General features: G+C 51.7%; 1 protein-coding gene, 1 long non-coding RNA gene and 5 other non-coding genes across 9 annotated transcripts in view; 6 read left to right on the top strand and 1 right to left on the bottom strand.

The window, feature by feature from the left end:
- The first annotated feature begins 4,750 nt into the window (after positions 1 to 4,750).
- Positions 4,751 to 9,511, top strand: LOC138772159 (uncharacterized). The gene is made up of 3 exons (XR_011359718.1): positions 4,751 to 4,929; positions 8,152 to 8,253; positions 9,463 to 9,511. It is a non-coding gene; the product is annotated as an uncharacterized lncRNA (long non-coding RNA).
- On the top strand, positions 4,995 to 5,086 carry LOC138773206 (small nucleolar SNORD12/SNORD106). Its single transcript, XR_011359916.1, has one exon. It is a non-coding gene; the product is annotated as a small nucleolar SNORD12/SNORD106 (small nucleolar RNA).
- Positions 8,363 to 8,454, top strand: LOC138773205 (small nucleolar SNORD12/SNORD106). The gene has a single exon (XR_011359915.1). It is a non-coding gene; the product is annotated as a small nucleolar SNORD12/SNORD106 (small nucleolar RNA).
- On the top strand, positions 9,055 to 9,146 carry LOC138773201 (small nucleolar SNORD12/SNORD106). The gene has a single exon (XR_011359912.1). It is a non-coding gene; the product is annotated as a small nucleolar SNORD12/SNORD106 (small nucleolar RNA).
- A 150-nt stretch (positions 9,512 to 9,661) lies between the features above and the next one.
- LOC138773202 (small nucleolar SNORD12/SNORD106) lies at positions 9,662 to 9,753 on the top strand. The gene has a single exon (XR_011359913.1). It is a non-coding gene; the product is annotated as a small nucleolar SNORD12/SNORD106 (small nucleolar RNA).
- A 549-nt stretch (positions 9,754 to 10,302) lies between these two features.
- On the top strand, positions 10,303 to 10,394 carry LOC138773203 (small nucleolar SNORD12/SNORD106). The gene has a single exon (XR_011359914.1). It is a non-coding gene; the product is annotated as a small nucleolar SNORD12/SNORD106 (small nucleolar RNA).
- Positions 10,395 to 12,366: 1,972 nt separating this feature from the next.
- The window catches only part of KCNB1 (potassium voltage-gated channel subfamily B member 1), a 66,884-nt gene continuing 59,741 nt past the window's right edge, over positions 12,367 to 19,509 (bottom strand). For all 3 annotated transcript variants that reach the window (XM_069952348.1, XM_069952346.1, XM_069952347.1), the window contains exon 3: positions 12,367 to 16,456. In XM_069952348.1, the coding sequence (XP_069808449.1) occupies positions 14,417 to 16,456 (2,040 nt within the window). In that variant the 3' untranslated portion in view covers positions 12,367 to 14,416. The remainder of the gene's footprint in view (positions 16,457 to 19,509) is intronic.

A 19,509-nucleotide genomic window follows, 5' to 3' on the forward strand; every position in this document is an offset into this window, starting at 1 on the left:
CTTGACACTCCAGCTGTTGCAAAACTACAATTCCCATCATGCCTGAACAACCAAAGATATGGCTTTGGCTGCCCAGGTATGATGGGAATTGTAGTTTTGCAACAGCTGGAGTGTCAAGATTAGCCATCACTGGTGTAGGGGTTGTGACAGCGGGCAGGTATGATGGAGGCCATGGCAGACGTTATCGGGAGGGTGTAGGGGATGTGACATAGCGGGTCGGTGTCATGGATGCCATGTAGAAGGCAGGGCTTTGATCAGTCATGGCTCTGGGGCAGGAATTTGAGGGAGGACCTAGTTGATGTAAACTGGGATGGGGTTGGGAGCAGTGCCCCTGTCCTGGCTGAATCCACAAGAGCAGCGCCCCCTGTCCTGGCTGAATCCACAAGAGCAGGGCCCCCTGTCCTGGCTGAATCCACAAGAGCAGGGCCCCCTGTCCTGGCTGAATCCACAAGAGCAGGGCCCCCTGTCCTGGCTGAATCCACAAGAGCAGCGCCCCCTGTCCTGGCTGAATCCACAAGAGCAGGGCCCCCTGTCCTGGCTGAATCCACAAGAGCAGGGCCCCCTGTCCTGGCTGAATCCACAAGAGCAGGGCCCCCTGTCCTGGCTGAATCCACAAGAGCAGGGCCCCCTGTTGATTGTATATATTTTTTATCTCTTTTGACACAACCAGAATATTACAGAAAAAGCTCCTGATGTGTGAAGCCCGGGACAATACCAGTTTACTGTATCCATTAGTCTCTACACCCAGGCCCATCATCCAGCAGCCTCTTACCCCCGGTATTATCTCCTGTACTGTCCAGGGCACCATACATTAGTCTCTACATCCAGGCCCATCATCTTTCGGTCTCTTACCCCCGGTATTGTCTCCTTTACTGTCCCGGGCACCATACGTTAGTCTCTACATCCAGGCCCATCATCAAGCAGTCTCTTATCCCTGGTATCTTCTGTACTGTCCCGGACACCATACATTAGCCTGTACACCCAGGCCCATCATCTATCGTTCTTACCCCCGGTATCTTCTGTACTGTCCCGGGCACCACACATCCACCACCACACATGACACCACGGACACCCTGGTATCGTCTCCTGTACTGTCCCGGGCACTATACATTAGTCTGTACACCCAGGCCCGTCATCTTTTGGTCTCTTACCCCCCGTATCGTCTCCTATACTGTCCCGGGGCACCATACATTAGTCTGTACACCCAGGCCCATCATCTATCGGTCTCTTACCCCCGGTATCTTCTCCTGTACTGTCCCGGGCACCATACATTAGTCTGTACATCCAGGCCCATCATCTTTCGTTCTCTTACCCCCGGTATTGTCTCCTGTACTGTCCCGGGCACCATACATTAGTCTCTACATCCAGGCCTATCATCAAGCAGTCTCATCACCGGTATCTTCTGTACTGTCCCGGGGCACCATACATTAGTCTGTACACCCAGGCCCATCATCTATCAGTCTCTTACCCCCGGTATTGTCTCCTGTACTGTCCCGGGCACCATACATTAGTCTGTACACCCAGGCCCATCATCTTTCGGTCTCTTACCCCCGGTATCTTCTGTACTGTCCCGGGGCACCATACATTAGTCTGTACACCCAGGCCCATCATCCAGCAGTCTCTTACCCCCTGTATCGTCTCCTATACTGTCCCGGGCACCATACATTAGTCTGTACATCCAGGCCCATTATCTTTCGGTCTCTTACCCCCGGTATCTTCTCCTGTACTGTCCCGGGCACCATACATTAGTCTGCACACCCAGGCCCATCATCCAGCAGCCTCTTACCCCCGGAAATATCTCCTGTACTGTCCCGGGCACCATACATTAGTCTGTACACCCAGGCCTATCATCTTTCGGTCTCTTACCCCTGGTATCTTCTGTACTGTCCCGGGGCACCATACATTAGTCTGTACACCCAGGCCCATCATCTTTCGGTCTCTTACCCCCTGTATTGTCTCCTATACTGTCCCGGGGCACCATACATTAGTCTGTATATCCAGGCCCATCATCTTTCGGTCTCTTACCCCCCCGTATCGTCTCCTATACTGTCCCGGGGCACCATACATTAGTCTGTATATCCAGGCCCGTCATCTTTCGGTCTCTTACCCCCCGTATCGTCTCCTATACTGTCCCGGGGCACCATACATTAGTCTGTATATCCAGGCCCATCATCTATCGGTCTCTTACCCCCCGTATCGTCTCCTATACTGTCCCGGGCACCATACATTAGTCTGTACATCCAGGCCCGTCGTCCAGCAGTCTCTTATCCCCGGTATTGTCTCCTGTACTGTCCCGGGCACCATACGTTAGTCTGTATATCCAGGCCCATCATCTATCGGTCTCTTATCCCCGGTATTATCTCCTGTACTGTCCCGGGGCACCATACATTAGTCTGTATATCCAGGCCCGTCATCCAGCAGTCCCTTATCCCCGGTATCGTCTCCTATACTGTCCCGGGGCACCATACGTTAGTCTGTATATCCAGGCCCATCATCTATCGGTCTCTTACCCCCCGTATCGTCTCCTATACTGTCCCGGGGCACCATACATTAGTCTGTATATCCAGGCCCGTCATCCAGCAGTCTCTTATCCCCGGTATCGTCTCCTATACTGTCCCGGGGCACCATACGTTAGTCTGTATATCCAGGCCCATCATCTTTTGGTCTCTTACCCCCGGTATTATCTCCTATACTGTCCCGGGGCACCATACATTAGTCTGTATATCCAGGCCCGTCATCCAGCAGTCTCTTATCCCCGGTATCGTCTCCTATACTGTCCCGGGCACCATACGTAAGATGATGGGCCTGGATGTACAGACTAATGTATGGTGCCCCGGGACAGTACAGGAGACGATACGGGGGGTAAGAGACCGATAGATGATGGGCCTGGATATACAGACTATCGGTCTCTTACCCCCCGTATCGTCTCCTGTACTGTCCCGGGGCACCATACATTAGTCTGTACATCCAGGCCCATCATCTTTCGGTCTCTTACCCCCCGTATCGTCTCCTATACTGTCCCGGGCACCATACGTTAGTCTCTACATCCAGGCCCATCATCTATCGGTCTCTTACCCCCTGTATTGTCTCCTATACTGTCCCGGGGCACCATACATTAGTCTGTACACCCAGGCCCATCATCCAGCAGTCTCTTACCCCCCGTATCGTCTCCTATACTGTCCCGGGCACCATACATTAGTCTGTACATCCAGGCCCATTATCTTTCGGTCTCTTACCCCCGGTATCTTCTCCTGTACTGTCCCGGGCACCATACATTAGTCTGCACACCCAGGCCCATCATCCAGCAGCCTCTTACCCCCGGAAATATCTCCTGTACTGTCCCGGGCACCATACATTAGTCTGTACACCCAGGCCTATCATCTTTCGGTCTCTTACCCCTGGTATCTTCTGTACTGTCCCGGGGCACCATACATTAGTCTGTACACCCAGGCCCATCATCTTTCGGTCTCTTACCCCCTGTATTGTCTCCTATACTGTCCCGGGGCACCATACATTAGTCTGTATATCCAGGCCCATCATCTTTCGGTCTCTTACCCCCCCCCGTATCGTCTCCTATACTGTCCCGGGGCACCATACATTAGTCTGTATATCCAGGCCCGTCATCTTTCGGTCTCTTACCCCCCGTATCGTCTCCTATACTGTCCCGGGGCACCATACACCCAGGCCCGTCATCCAGCAGTCTCTTATCCCTGTATGGTGTCCTATACTGTCCCGGGGCACCATACATTAGTCTGTATATCCAGGCCCGTTGTCCAGCAGTCTCTTACCCCCGTATCGTCTCCTATACTGTCCCGGGCACCATACATTAGTCTGTATATCCAGGCCCGTCATCCAGCAGTCTCTTATCCCCGGTATCGTCTCCTATACTGTCCCGGGGCACCATACATTAGTCTGTATATCCAGGCCCATCATCTTTCGGTCTCTTACCCCCTGTATCGTCTCCTATACTGTCCCGGGCACCATACATTAGTCTGTATATCCAGGCCCATCATCTTTCGGTCTCTTACCCCCCGTATCGTCTCCTATACTGTCCCGGGCACCATACATTAGTCTGTATATCCAGGCCCATCATCTATCGGTCTCTTACCCCCGGTATCGTCTCCTATACTGTCCCGGGGCACCATACATTAGTCTGTATATCCAGGCCCATCATCTTTCGGTCTCTTACCCCCGGTATTATCTCCTATACTGTCCCGGGGCACCATACATTAGTCTGTACATCCAGGCCCGTCGTCCAGCAGTCTCTTATCCCCGGTATTATCTCCTGTACTGTCCCGGTGAGCTCCTCACAGTCACAGACCATGTATAACAGGTGCTGAGGTGCGATTGGCGGTATCTACAACCAATGATAGTATTACCTGTTAAATGGCGGTAGTAACTTTACACCTCTTGCACTGTTATAAATTCAGCAAATTTCTGTCAAGAATTGTAAGGTTCTATGACTATGATATTTGCAACAACAAAAACCTGAATAAAACTTCTCCAGGGATTAAAATCCGGCTGATAAGAGAGGACAATGGCCGCCGGGAGGGGGCGCTGCAGCACGTAGAACGCCCAGCCGATAAGCCCCGCCCTCTCCTCGGGGAAGCGCTGATACGGAGGCTAAAGGAGGTGGAGCTAAAAGTGTCTACTGCGCATGCTCCGCAGGAAGAATCCCTGTTCCGCGCATGCGCGTCATCAGTGGGTATAAGAGTCCCTGCGCGGCTTCCGTCTGTCTCTTTGTGGCACGAGGCTTGCAGCTATGAGGTCCGCGGTGCTCCCGGTAGCGTATACGGGCGATAACCCGGGGTCCTCCTGGCCTCAGACAGATGTCTCGCGGTGGGTGGGTGCTGAAGTTCGTTCTGCACAGGAACATTACCGGCGTCCTGATGAAGGGGATGGCGGGAACTACGAAGACCCTGCACGGGGGTAAGTAATGGCGGCCGTGTGACCCCCCCCCCCCGGGGGCTGCTGGGAGTTGTAGTCCCCCATAGGCTGATGTATGTGATGACAGATCTTTTTTCCCCATCAGATCGACTCTGGTGACTTCTTATGCTGATCAGTCAGTAATGTCTGATACATCGCCTCTGCCTGGTTCCCTCCCTCCTCCTCCCCCCCCAGTGTGCTGCCAGTCAGGGCCCCCCTCCTCCTCCTCCTCCTCCCCAGTGTGCTGCCAGTCAGGGCCCCCCCTCCCCCCTCCCTCCTCCCCAGTGTGCTGCCAGTCAGGGCCCCCCTCCTCCTCCTCCCCAGTGTGCTGCCAGTCAGGGCCCCCCTCCTCCTCCTCCCCAGTGTGCTGCCAGTCAGGGCCCCCCTCCTCCTCCTCCCCAGTGTGCTGCCAGTCAGGGCCCCCCCTCCTCCTCCCCAGTGTGCTGCCAGTCAGGGCCCCCCCTCCCTCCTCCCCAGTGTGCTGCCAGTCAGGGGGCTCCTCCTCCTCCCCAGTGTGCTGCCAGTCAGGGCCCCCCCCTCCCTCCTCCCCAGTGTGCTGCCAGTCAGGGGCCCCCCCCTCCCTCCTCCCCAGTGTGCTGCCAGTCAGGGGGCCCCCCCTCCCTCCTCCCCAGTGTGCTGCCAGTCAGGGCCCCCCTCCTCCTCCTCCCCAGTGTGCTGCCAGTCAGGGCCCCCCTCCTCCTCCTCCCCAGTGTGCTGCCAGTCAGGGCCCCCCCCCCTCCTCCCCAGTGTGCTGCCAGTCAGGGCCCCCCCCCTCCTCCCCAGTGTGCTGCCAGTCAGGGGGCCCCCCCTCCTCCCCAGTGTGCTGCCAGTCAGGGCCCCCCCCCCTCCTCCTCCTCCCCAGTGTGCTGCCAGTCAGGGGGCCCCCCCTCCCTCCTCCCCAGTGTGCTGCCAGTCAGGGCCCCCCCCCTCCTCCCCAGTGTGCTGCCAGTCAGGGGGCCCCCCCTCCCTCCTCCCCAGTGTGCTGCCAGTCAGGGGGCCCCCCCTCCCTCCTCCCCAGTGTGCTGCCAGTCAGGGGGCCCCCCCCTCCCTCCTCCCCAGTGTGCTGCCAGTCAGGGCCCCCCCCCCTCCTCCTCAGTGTGCTGCCAGTCAGGGGGCCCCCCCCTCCCTCCTCCCCAGTGTGCTGCCAGTCAGGGGGGCCGCCCCCCCCCCCCCTCCTCCTCCCCAGTGTGCTGCCAGTCAGGGGGCTCCCTCCTCCCCAGTGTGCTGCCAGTCAGGGCCCCCCCCCTCCCTCCTCCCCCCTCCCCAGTGTGCTGCCAGTCAGGGCCCCCCTCCTCCCCAGTGTGCTGCCAGTCAGGGCCCCCCTCCTCCCCAGTGTGCTGCCAGTCAGGGCCCCCCTCCTCCCCAGTGTGCTGCCAGTCAGGGCCCCCCTCCTCCCCAGTGTGCTGCCAGTCAGGGCCCCCCTCCTCCCCAGTGTGCTGCCAGTCAGGGCCCCCCTCCTCCCCAGTGTGCTGCCAGTCAGGGCCCCCCCCCCCCCTCCCTCCTCCCCAGTGTGCTGCCAGTCAGGGCCGCCCCCCCTCCCTCCTCCCCAGTGTGCTGCCAGTCAGGGGGCCTCCCCCCCCCTCCTCCTCCTCCCCAGTGTGCTGCCAGTCAGGGCCCCCCTCCTCCTCCTCCTCCCCAGTGTGCTGCCAGTCAGGGGGCTCCCCCCTCTCCCTCCTCCCCAGTGTGCTGCCAGTCAGGGGGCTCCCCCCTCTCCCTCCTCTCCAGTGTGCTGCCAGTCAGGGGGCTCCCTCCTCTCCAGTGTGCTGCCAGTCAGGGGGCTCCCCCCTCTCCCTCCTCCCCAGTGTGCTGCCAGTCAGGGGGCTCCCCCCTCTCCCTCCTCCCCAGTGTGCTGCCAGTCAGGGGGCTCCCCCCTCTCCCTCCTCCCCAGTGTGCTGCCAGTCCATGGCTGACTGCCCCCTCCATTGTAGCTGTGATGGTATAGATCAGTTATGTCAAACTCTGGCCCGTGGTGCCATTATTTTCGGCCCGCTGTGCTTTTCCATTGATGTGTTAAATCTGGCCCACCTGACGTTGCAACATATTATAATATGGGTGGGCCGGGTGGCCGCTAAGACCGCCCTTATTATAATCTAGTAGTCGCAGGCTACTATATAAGGGACTATTTTAGGGACTGGCTTCTATATAAGGACGCTGGTTGACCTTAGGGAGATCAACCAAAACACCGCAGAGACACCATCACGTGTCTCAACGTCAGTGTATTCTAGAACATTGCCCCCTGGGAAATCAAATATGCGAAAGAACACTCCAGAGACACCAATTAAGGAAACCACCTCAGCAAGGTATCCATCCACAGACAGCTGTTTCGGGGGTTTTGCCCCTCATCAGTGTGGAGTAGGTTTCTGGCTAGTGGGAGCAATGACTAGTACCCTGAAACAGCTGTTTGTGGTTGATACCTTGCTTGGGTGGTTTCCTTGATTGGTGTTTAACTGCAGTGTTTTTTTGCATATTTGGCTTGCTTCTATATAAGACACTATTTGGAGGGCTGGCTACTTTATAAGACTAATGGGGAGGGCTGGCTACTATAACATACTATGGAGGAGGGCTGGCTACTTTATAAGAGACTATTTTAGGGACTGGCTTCTACATAAGACTATTGGGAGGGCTGACTACTATAACATACCATGGAGGAGGGCTGGCTACTATATGGGTCACTATTGGGAGGGCTGGCTACTATGTGGGGCTCTAATAGTAGGCCTGGCTAGTATGTGGGACACTATCGGGAGGGGGCTACTACAAGGGGCACAATTATGGGATTACCTACTGCTTGAGGGATATAATGGGAAACTACCATGTGGGGACAATTACTTTAGGATAGGCAGTGCCAGAAATGCCACATGTACTTTTCATTAAATATCATGGTTGGCCCGCTACTGTCCAATTTTTTTTCATTTTGGCCACTGTGTATTTGAGTTTGACATCCCTGGTATAGATGATACTAGTCGGTTATCCCGTTGTTATAGCTGACAACTTCCTTGTAGATAGGATAGATGAGACTGGTCGGTGACCCCTGTGTTATGGCTGCCCCCCTTGTAGCTGGGATGGTATAGATGAGACTGGTCAGTGACCCCTGTGTTATGGCTGCCCCCTCCATTGTAAATTGGGTTATATAGAGGAGACTGGTCAGTGACCCCCGTTGTTATGCCCCCCCTCCTCCCGTTGATGGTATAGATGAGGCTGTGGTAACTGTTTCTCCTTTGTCCTCAGTGATGGCGTCTCCTCCGGATGGTGGGTATTGTGACCATATTTATATGGGAGAATGAAGCGGAGATCATGGAGTTCTGGAGAAACCAGACCTGAGGATAAGTGGTGAGTGGCACCCCTTGTGGCCAGTGCCAGTAGCGCTGGTTAATGTGACTGCTCTGTGTGGTTGTGTTCCCCACACACTGTGGCTGCTGGGAGTGGTAGTCCCCCATAGGCTGATGGATGTGATGACAGAACTTTTTTCCCCATCAGATCGACTCTGGTGACTACTTATGCTGATCAGCCAGTAATGTCTGATACATCGCCTCTGCCTGGTCCCCCCAGTGTCCTGTCTGTCAGGGTGCCGCCTCTCCCTGTCTGCTGCGCGTCCATGGCTGACTGCCCCCTCCCCTGTAGATAGGGTTATATAGATGAGGTTGGTCAGTAATACCAGTGTTATGGTCGCCCCCTTCCCTGTAGCTGGGTTGGTATAGATGAGACTGGTCGGTGACCCCAGTGTTATGGCTGCCCCCCCTTGTAGCTGGGTAGGTATAGATGAGACTGGTCGGTGACCCCAGTGTTATGGCTGCCCCCCTCCATTGTAGATAGGATAGATGACTGATCAGTGAACCCAGTGTTATGGCCGCCCCCCCCATCCCCCCCCTCCCGTTGATGGTATAGATGCGACTGTGTTAACTGTTTCTCCTTTTGTCCTCAGTTATGGCGTCCCCTCCGGATGGTGAGAGTTGCCTTGTCGTCTTTATTCTGGAGAATGAAACAGAGATCTGGAGAAACCAGACCTGAGGGTAAGTGGTGGGTGGTGAGTGGCACCCCTTGTGGCCAGTGCCAATAGCGCTGGTTAATGTGACTGCTCTGTGTGGTGATGATCCCCACACACTGGTTGCTGGGAGTTGTAGTCCCCCATAGGCTGATGTATGTGATGACAGAACTTTTTTCCCCATCAGATCGACTCTGGTGACTTCTTATGCTGATCAGCCAGTAATGTCTGATACATCGCCTCTGCCTGGTGCCCCCCAGTGTCCTGTCCGTTAGGGTGCCCCCTCTCCCTGTCTGCTGCCCGCCCATAACTTACTGCCCCCTCCATTGTAGATGGGGTAATATAGATGAGGTTGGTCAGTAATCCCAGTGTTATGGTCACCCCCTCCCCTGTAGCTGGGATGGTATAGATGAGACTGGTCGGTGACATCAGTATTATGGCTGCCCCCTCCATTGTAGATCGGTAGATGACTGATCAGTGACCCCCGTTGTTATGGCCGCCCCCTCCCGTTGATGGTATAGATGAGACTGTAGTAACTGTTTCTCCTTTGTCCTCAGTGATGGCGTCTCCTCCGGATGGTGAGAGTTGCGTCGTCATCTTTATACTTGAGTCAACCGGAGATCTGGAGAAACCAGACCTGAGGATAAGTGGTGAGTGGCACCCCTTGTGGCCAGTGCTGGTAGCACTGGTTATTGTGACTGTGCTGTGTGGTGATCCCCACACACTGGGGCTGCTGGGAGTGGTAGTCCCCCATAGGCTGATGTATGTGATGACAGAACTTTTTTCCCCATCAGATCGACTCTGGTGACTTCTTATGCTGATCAGCCAGTAATGTCTGATACATCGCCTCTGCCTGGTGTCCCCCAGTGTCCTGTCCGTTAGGGTGCCCCCTCTCCCTGTCTGCTGCCCGCCCGTAACTTACTGCCCCCTCCATTGTAGATAGGGTTATATAGATGAGGCTGGTCAGTGACCCAGTGTTATGGTCGCCACCTCCCCTGTAGATAGGATAGATAAGACTGGTCGTGACCCTGGTGTGGGCGTCCCCACCATTGTAGATAGGGTAATATAGATGAGGCTGGTCAATGATCCCAGTGTTATGGCCGCCCCCTTCATTGTAGATCGGGTTATATTGATGAGACTGGGCAGTGACCCCTGTTATGGCCACCTCCTCCCGTTGATGGTATAGATGAGGATGTGGTAACTGTTTCTCTTTTGTCCTCAGTGATGGCGTCCCCTCCGGATGGTGGGTGACCATATTTATACGGGAGAATGAAGCGAGGATCATGCGAGTTCTGGAGAAACCAGACCTGAGGGTAAGTGGTGAGTGGCTCCCCTTGTGGCCAGAGCCAGTAGCGCTGCTTAATGTGACTGCTCTGTGTAGATGTAGTCCCCCATAGGCTGATGTATGTGATGACAGAACTTTTTTCCCCATCAGATCGATTCTGGTGACTTTTTATGCTGATCAGCCAGTAATGTCTGATACATCGCCTCTGCCTGGTGCCCCCCAGGTGTTGTATTTGAGTCACTTGACCCTTACACGTCTTGTTCTGCAGGATCAATGGTAATGGGCGGAGCGACACAGTGGTGGTAGGACCTGCTCTGAGGATCAGACGTGATGACGGAAGCTCCCCCCCCCCCCCTTCTCCCCAGCAGATCAGTAAAGGTGACTGATAAGCAGAAGAGTCTGGTGGTAGCTTACCCCAGATATGTTCTTTTGGGCTTAGTGAATAAATTCTTAATGTTCAGTTCTGTCTCCTTCCTTTTGTGTCTTGTTGTGCTGTTCTCTCCTGAGAGCTCCCTCTAGTGGAGACATGTTGCTCTCCTGTAACCACCATGTATGTATTGAAGGGTGAAGTTCTTCCGGCTCCCTAGCTTATTTACTTAATGGTTCCTGTAATTGAGTTAACTGGGCTGAATAATTCATGTTTCTTTGCATTCTGTTTTTGTATTCTGCCTGTGAATTGGTGTAAGTGGTTGGAGTAGTCTCTTGTGAACGCACTGTGGTCACCAATGGTGAGTATCCTACTCGTTCTTGGGACTTTGTTTTGGTAAGTGGCCATCTGTGTACAATGTGCAGCAAGCACAAAGGTCCAGGGCCAATAACATTCAGTGAGTGGCTGTCTGACTGATCAGCATTTCATCCCTGGTACTGTACTGACTCTCCTGCTGATGACCAGGCTTGCCCACTATGATCTCTTGGTCTGTTGCCCTGTGCTTTGCAACTCTGGTTCTTGGAGGGCAGCTGCTGCACACACTGGGACCACACTTGTGGAGGGATCTGGTGCCCTCTAGCTGCAGAAGTCCAGCTTTCACATCCTGCATCTGGGTAATAAGTGAAGATCTAGAGCACATGTGGCTCTCAAGCTGTTACAAAACTATAAGTCCCATTGTGCCTGGACAGCCAAAGCTTTGGCTGTCCAGTCATGATAGTACTTGTAGTTTTGCATCAGCTGGGGCCCTGTGTTTGACACTCCTGACCTAGAGGGTACTTAAATTCCCCTCCCTGGTGTGGGCTAAAGCCAACTCATTGGAGTAGTCTAGCAGGTCTACACCCACTGTCTGTTGGTGTGGTACTCTCATAACACTCTCATATTAGGTGGTACTCTCATAATACAGCGTGCATTCCCTGGGTGCCACATCTACCACTTGAAGTGACAGTAACCTCAGAGTATTACTTGCTTTCACCACTGTTTCTGGGAGGTATGAGGTGGGCTATGTGGCCCTGAGACCCTACAATGAGCAGATATAACAGTTTGTGATTTAATATTCATTATTAAACATTACAAGGACATGGATTCCATTCTCCACAAAGAAAGAAGAAATAAAAACCCAGAGCAGCTGAAGACCCCGGACACATCTGACCAACGCCAACACATCTGACACATATTGCATATATTGATGATAACAGTCCGGGGGAAGGACCACACATGGGACAAAAAACAACCAGAAACTACTCCACTGGGTGACCCCAGAGCTGGTAGATCATTGCTGAGTGCATGGGGCCAGTGATCTCTCTCAAGGAGCTGTGCGCCTCATTGGGGACAGGATTGGTGTAGTGGCGTCTGGTACACTGCAGCCTACACAGGTCCCACTTGGAGAATTTTAGCATTTGGCGTCCCGATCCCTGCTGTCTCCACTGTGCACTGTAGCTGCAACCATGACTTCACTTCACGTGGATATAGAGGAAACCACAAACCTCAGCAGCCATGTTGGCTGCACAACAGTTTCACACATTTTTTAAAATATAAATTATGTAAAATAAAATCTGAATGACTATGTAAAAAAATAAATCTCTGTTACCTCAGTTGCAACCTAATGGTATGGAAAGGATTCAGCACCCCCCCCCCCCCCCCCCCCTCTGTGGTCCTGCCCTGTGTGTACAGGCTCAACCTCAATCTGGTGTGTGACCCCTCCCTCCCCATACTCTCTGATATCTAGGCCCCACCCATTTATCCTCTGTGTTACTGCTGGCCCCACCTCTCCATCCTGTTGCCCCACCCTTCTGTCCTGTGTGACTGCCGCTCTATCCTCCGTGTATTATCTCCAGGCGCATCCTCTCTGTGATCTCCTAGTGCTGTCTGTCCATCCTCTGTGTGTGATCTCCTGTCGCTGCCTCTCCCTCCTCCGTGTATTATCTCCTGGTGCTGCCTTTCCATCCTCCGTGTGTGATCTCCTGGCACGTTCTCTCCATCCTCCGTGTATAATCTCCTGGTGCGTTCTCTCCATCCTCTGTGTGTGATCTCCTGGCGCTGCCTGTCCATCCTCTGTGTGATAATCTGGCCCTGCCGCTCCATCCTGTGTGTGATCTTCTTGCCTTGCCTCTCCATCCTCTGTGATCTCCTGGCCCACCCTTCTCCATCCTCTGTGTGTGATCTGCTGGTCCTGCCTCTTCATCCTCTGTGTGTATGATCTCCTGGCCCTGCCTCTCTATCCTCTGTGTGTGATCTCCTGGCCCACCCTTCTCCATCCTCTGTGTGTGATCTTCTAGCCCTGTCTCTCCATCCTCTGTGTGTGATCTTCTAGCCCTGTCTCTCCATCCTCTGTGTGTGATCTCCTGGCCCTGTGTGATCTTCTAGCCCTGTCTCTCCATCCTCTGTGTGTGATCTCCTGGGAATTCTAGTGGGAAGGAGTGTGTTATCATGATGTAATAGCGGAATATTGAAGGCAGCTCTGGAGGTGACTGGAGAATAAGACATGATGTATCAGCAGGATGGAGAGTGCAGCTGTAGAGGATAAGACTTGGTGTAAGAGCAGAATAGTGAGTGCAGCTCTGGAGGTGATTGGGGGATAGGCCATCCCTTTAATTCAGTACGGTAACAGAACTTCACTACACAGAATGAATGTCACCCGATTTCCTGCTCCGGAGGCTGACGGCTTGCAATGGTCTTTCCTTTTTGCTGTTGCTTGGTGATTCCCACCACTGAATCTACCTCATAAAAGCAGAACTAGGGAGCAAATTTCTGCCAGTAAGTGAGGAGCCAGATGTGTAAGAGGAGGTGGGACATCTTGGACGACTCAATGGCCATTACCCACAGCGCCCTGTACCTGCTAGTGTACTATCAACTGCACAGTGGCCTGAGCATAATGGGTAACCCAGGGGCCACTCCTATAAGTAATTTCTTACCCTACGGTGAGGGAGCAGAACAGGGGCCCTAGCATAATCAATGACCTCAGGGGCCACTCTTATGAGTCGTTCCTTACCTTACTGTGAAGGAGAAGCACATAGGCCCTGGCACAGGGGCCCTGGCATAATCAGTGACCCCTGGGGCCACTCTTATTAGTCATTCCTTACCCCCAATGTCAAGAAGCACAGGGGCCCTAGCATAATCAGTGACCCCTGGGGCCACTTTTATTAGTCGTTCCTTACCCCCACTGCGATCGTCCAGCACAGGGACCCGGGCATAATCAGTGACCCCTGGGGCCACTCTTATTAGTCGTCCCTTACCCCCACTGTAGGGGTCAAGCACAGGTGCCCTGGCATAATCAGTGACCCCTGGGGCTACTCTTATTAGTCATTACTTAGAAAAGAACATAGAGGCACAAATAAAGGGGGCTCTAACTTAAAGTGCTGTGGCTCCAGCTACTCCAGCTGGTAATGTGCAAACAATGGGGAAAACAAAAGACTAGAAACCATGGACTCATGCAGCTGTAGAGAACGTGATGTGGACCCTTGACTCTAGAATGTTTACACACCAGAATTTTCCACTAGGAGTGATGACATCTTGAGCAAGAACAAAGCAGCGTACAACCTGGGTGCGAGACCAGAGGAGCACCGCAACCTACTCCCAGAAACAAGGGTCCACTGACCACACTGAGGTCCCTCCATCATGAATGCAGTGTATACAGTGACATAAGAAGGACAATGTCTCTGGGGATTTTTGGTCACAATGGCTTTGGAAAAAGTTCAGTGAAGAAGATCAGAGCTGTCAGTGCCGATGGCAGCCGTCAGTCCTTTAAAGAGAGGAGGCCATGCAGAAGCTCATGATGCACGTATGAAAATTCCTCCCTAGGTCACATCCTGGCCTCGTGTGTGTGTGATCGGCCTGCTCCACCAGGTAACACATGGACTTCTGGGGAGATATGATTGTCCATCTTGATAGGTGCCATAGTGCCCCGGCTACTTCCAGTAATGCCTTCTGAAGAATAAATACAGTTGTGTCCCAGGAAGCGTGAGGAGCTGGACAGAGCGATGCTCTCGAGATGGTTCTTCTCTGTTCTGTGCAGGGGGTCCCGCTGCTTCCGGTGACCACTGTTTGTTAGATTGTATTTGGGGCTCATGGTGCCCAGCAGCTGTTTGGAGGGGCAGGAATCTAAACCGTCGAGCAGTTGACCCTCATCGTCTGTGTCTGCGTCTATGTACTTATTTACATTAGCATCATGGAAAGTGAACGCTATTGCCATGTGTTTCTCAGGGGACCTAGAGGGCGTTCTGGCACTGGCCGTTGTGTACTGAGATGTTTCCGGACTACGGATGGACTGCTCAGAGAAGTAGGAGCTATCTAACTTTGCCTGCCCCAGCCTACTTTCTGAAGGGCTCATTATATTCGGAGCAGGAACTAATGTCCTTGTGTCGCTTTCTAAAAAGTTGACTTTTAGCGATCTCAACATGACAGGGTTCTTCACTTTCACCAGACTTTTGGGACTTTCCAATACATATGCTGAACGGTGGTTCCTCTCGGTCCGGGGGCTGATTTGAGTGAAGCTTTCACCACTGACATCCATGGACAATGGCCGGTCACTGGGCGTGTCCTGCCCTGAATTGATGTTGGTTTTATAGGGGAGAACTGCCATGGGACTGTGTGAGAACCTGCTGGATTCGGGGAAGTCAGTGGTACAGCTTATAAAGCTGTCTATGCTGGACATGCTCCTCATGTCAATGACACCCTCCCTGTGGGTGGTGAGCAGTGGCACTGCTGGGCAGGGAATACTTGCCATTACCAGCTCTTCTGTTGCTTTGCTGATCTGGTTTGAATCCTTGGAGTTGAGAACAGGCTGGGATTGCGTTTTTGCCATTTTATTGTATATGTCCTCCAGCTGCTGGACGTTGAGATGCTGCGGACTGGAACACGAGCGTGTCTTTTCTGGAGAACCTTGTTCCTTACCATCAAAGGACTTGTTGGAGCTTGTCTCGGACAGGGTTCTCTTTGTCCACTTCCACTTGCTGGGGGATAGGTGGTTATCCTGCAGCTTCTCTTTCTTTCCCACACCGTCGTCAGTCTTCTCAACTACTACATCCATGAGTTCTATGCTACGAGCAAAGGCGTCTTTCATATTCATAGAGACAATGCTGCCATTGCGCTTGGCCCTCTCCAGAGCTTCTCGACGTTTAATGGCTTTTTCCTGACGTTTTTGTTCTTTATAGAACTCTGAGAAATTATTTACAATAATGGGGATTGGAAGAGCGATCACCAGCACACCAGCAATGCAACACAAGCCGCCAACAATCTTACCCAGTAGAGTCTTGGGGTAGATGTCGCCGTAGCCCACTGTGGTCATGGTGATGGTCGCCCACCAGAAGGACGCTGGAATACTTTTGAATTTTGTATCATCTTCATCTTTCTCCGCAAAGAAAACTAAACTCGAGAAGATCATTATGCCCATTGCTAGAAACAGAATGAGGAGCCCAAGCTCATTGTAGCTCCTCCGTAATGTGAACCCTAAAGACTGAAGCCCGGTGGAATGTCTGGCCAGCTTCAGGATTCGTAGTATCCTCATGATTCTGAAAATCTGGACCACTCTCCTGACATTCTGAAATTGAAGCACACTCTTGTTTGACTCTGTGAGAAATATTGTGACGTAGTATGGAAGGATTGCTAACAGATCAATCACATTGAGTGGTCCCTTGAAAAACTTCCATTTGTTAGGCGAAGACAGGAATCGCAGTACATACTCCATAGTAAACCACGCTATACACACCGCTTCCACGTGTGCCAACTGGGGGTTGTCAGTTGATTGCCCAAACTCGTCTACACCTTGTAGTTCTGGAAGCGTGTTCAGTGACAAGGCAATTGTAGATAAGACGATAAACAGGATCGAGATGATTGCCAGAATCTGCAACAAAAAAAAAAAAAGAGACAATCTTGTTAGCTACAAACACATTCCCATAAACGTGTCTCATTCAATATATCGTTCACAATGGCACAAAGGGCCCAGAGCCCAGTAGAGCCTGGATTTTCCCAGCTGAAAAGTTATTATTAAAGCATAGCTTTTAATATAACTGATAATACGTGAGCTTTAAAAACCTCTATACCGCAGACCTTTGCACTAAATGTACATTTGATGTCCACCAGCCGGTGGTACACAATAGAAGAACCTAGGAGACTACCTAGATACTGACAGGACTATAGAATTTAAGACATAAACACCGCCACCACAACTAGTTTCACTCCTGAACAGAACGTCTTCAGGTGTAGGGCGAATGGCGGTGTCCCTGGCATTGTTTGGACTTTTATGATCTGGGTTGATGAGGTTTTATGGGGTGGGAATGACATAGTAACCAATCACAATACAGGCCATGATGTTAAAGTGTGTGATCGCCCTATTTGTATTAGTATACAGTTCACTTGGCCACAAGAAGGCTCAATAAGAATATTGATAAATCTGTGCTAATGATGCGGCCAGTGCTGCCCCTGGTTGCGCCACTCCCGACCACCCCTCCATGGTAATGAATATTAATGTTTCTCAAGCCATTCAGACTCAATCCCCATGTAGAGATGAAAGAGTTTGGGGAAATAAATATAGGTTCTGCAATTTGTTTGGGATGAAGGTGTATCTTATGGGTATCTTAGGGGTATCTTATGGGTCTCCTGAGTAGAGAAATAATAATTAGAAAAAGGAATTTCAGGGGACAGGAGGCCAAACTGGAGGAGGCAGTCCGAATCTTCAAACAAACAAATTATAGGAGCCAATGTGTATATATAAAAACAAGCAAAAGACTAACATGCAAAAATTCTTAGAAGTAAAGCCCAGCATAAAAAAAACCCCAATGGACTTCCATGATATCCATTTGCCCCACTAAAAGAAATGGATACAGTTGATTATTATATAGTATAATGACATAACACTTAATATCAATCAGTGCAATGAAATAAGACAATCATATGATGGCTGTGCAGATATAACACGGAAATAGGTGAAAGGTAAGTATACAAGGTAAGGCCATGTTCACACAACGTATAACAACGGCCATTCTGTGACCCAGCCCGGTCACAGAACAGCCGTTGTTACTGAAGATCATCCCAGCTGGTAGATGATCTTCACTTCTGCTGAATTCAGATGCGAATTCACCGTTGCACACAATAGAGCATGCGGCCAGAGCCACACGCTCCAATGTGTGAACTGACAGGTTCTCTGCGGCCGCTATTCAATGAATAGCAGGTGCAGAAGACTGACATGTCAGTTCTTTGCGGGGCAGCTAGCGATCCCACCTGGAACGTATACTATGTGTATGTATATATGTACTATGTGTATACACTCCGGCCGGGATTCCCTCAGCCTCATTCCTCTTGCAATCCCCTTGCTACTTAGACAATATCCCTAAAGTAGGAGGACACAAAATACTAAAATGAGTCCTCAAATCCAATAAATTATGGGATGCAAAACAAGAGAGGGGTAGTGGAAAAAAACAAGACAAGGATAAAACAACCTCTCCTAATATAAAAAGGCCTAGAGAACAAGAAATATACAGATGTCTGTTCCATCCTAAGTGCTGAATAGAATTATCCCACCAACTGACTGATGAGGATACAAATGCCATTGGATTTGATCACAATGAGAGACCAATGTCATTCCATTATAAAAAAAACTAAGCCAAGGAAAACCTTGATCACGTTATATAATATAAATATAGTAAATTAGATTTACTGACAATTAGAATGGCTTAAAGTGACTCTGTTCCCACAATCTGACCCCCCCCCCCCAAATCGCTTGTACTTTCGGATAGCTGCTTTTACTCCAAGATCTGTCCTGGGGTCTGTTCGGCAGGTGATGCAGTTATTGTCCTGAAAAACAACTTTTAAACTTGCAGCCCCGTGTCAAACTGGTGTGGCCTAGAGTGTCTGTGCATTAGGCTGGCACCACCTGTCCCTCCTCCGCCCTCCTCATCATTAGGAATGCTCTAGCCAGGTATTCTCCTATTCCTTACTTGTGTGAACACTGCACAGGTGCCTTAACGATGTGCCTTGCTCACACAGGTGGGGAATAGGAGACAATCTGCCTGGAGCATTCCTAATGATGAGGGTGAGGAGGAGGGACAGAGAGGTTGTGCCAGCCTAATGCATTTACAATCTAGGCCACAGCAGTTTGACACAGGGCAAGTTTAAAAGTTGTTTTTTAGGACAATAACTGCATCACCTACCGAACGGACCCCAGGACAGATCATGGATTAACAGCAGCTATCCGAAGGTACAAGTGGTTTGGGGGGGACAGATTGTGGGTACAGAGTCGCTTTAAAGAAATGCAGTATACGATAACCCCTCGTTCAAACCATCGGGGCTCAAGCTGGAGAGGCCAAAAATCCATCTATCCAAATTCTCGCTTGATTTAACATATTCCCAAATCTGTAGATGACCATGATGAAAAGCATGTATATGATGTGACAGGGACGTCTTGGGATCTGCGAATGTAACTTAGATGTTTTACAGGTCGCCTCCTCAGCTCCTTAGTAGTTTTTCCAATATAAAGTTTATTGCATTCACATTTGCTTGCATATATGACCCTTTTGGAGCTGCAATTAAAGCGAATGTACCATAAGGTACATTCACTTTATTGCCAATGGATGGAACTGCGCTGGTGCTGTGGTCCCATTCCTGGACCTGGCCCGGTTCCCCTGTACAGCGCCACTCTATTCACGGGCACCGGGCCGCAGGTGAAGCACTGGAGGTGGGCCTGACCACAACCAGTGGGAGGAAACACCCGCCCCTCTATGACGCTGCTCCATTTTACCGGGGAAAATCAAGGCTTTACTTAAGACCCCGCTAGTTACAGGCACTTTCTGGAGTTATAAAATCATTCAATATATCCTGATGTATGAACACAACCAAGTGTGAGCTGAGGAGCACACGGACTGAAAAGCATATGCACTGGTGACTGTACAAACTGATAGA

Source organism: Dendropsophus ebraccatus, chromosome 14, assembly GCF_027789765.1.
Source record: "Dendropsophus ebraccatus isolate aDenEbr1 chromosome 14, aDenEbr1.pat, whole genome shotgun sequence".
Lineage (NCBI taxonomy): Eukaryota > Metazoa > Chordata > Amphibia > Anura > Hylidae > Dendropsophus > Dendropsophus ebraccatus.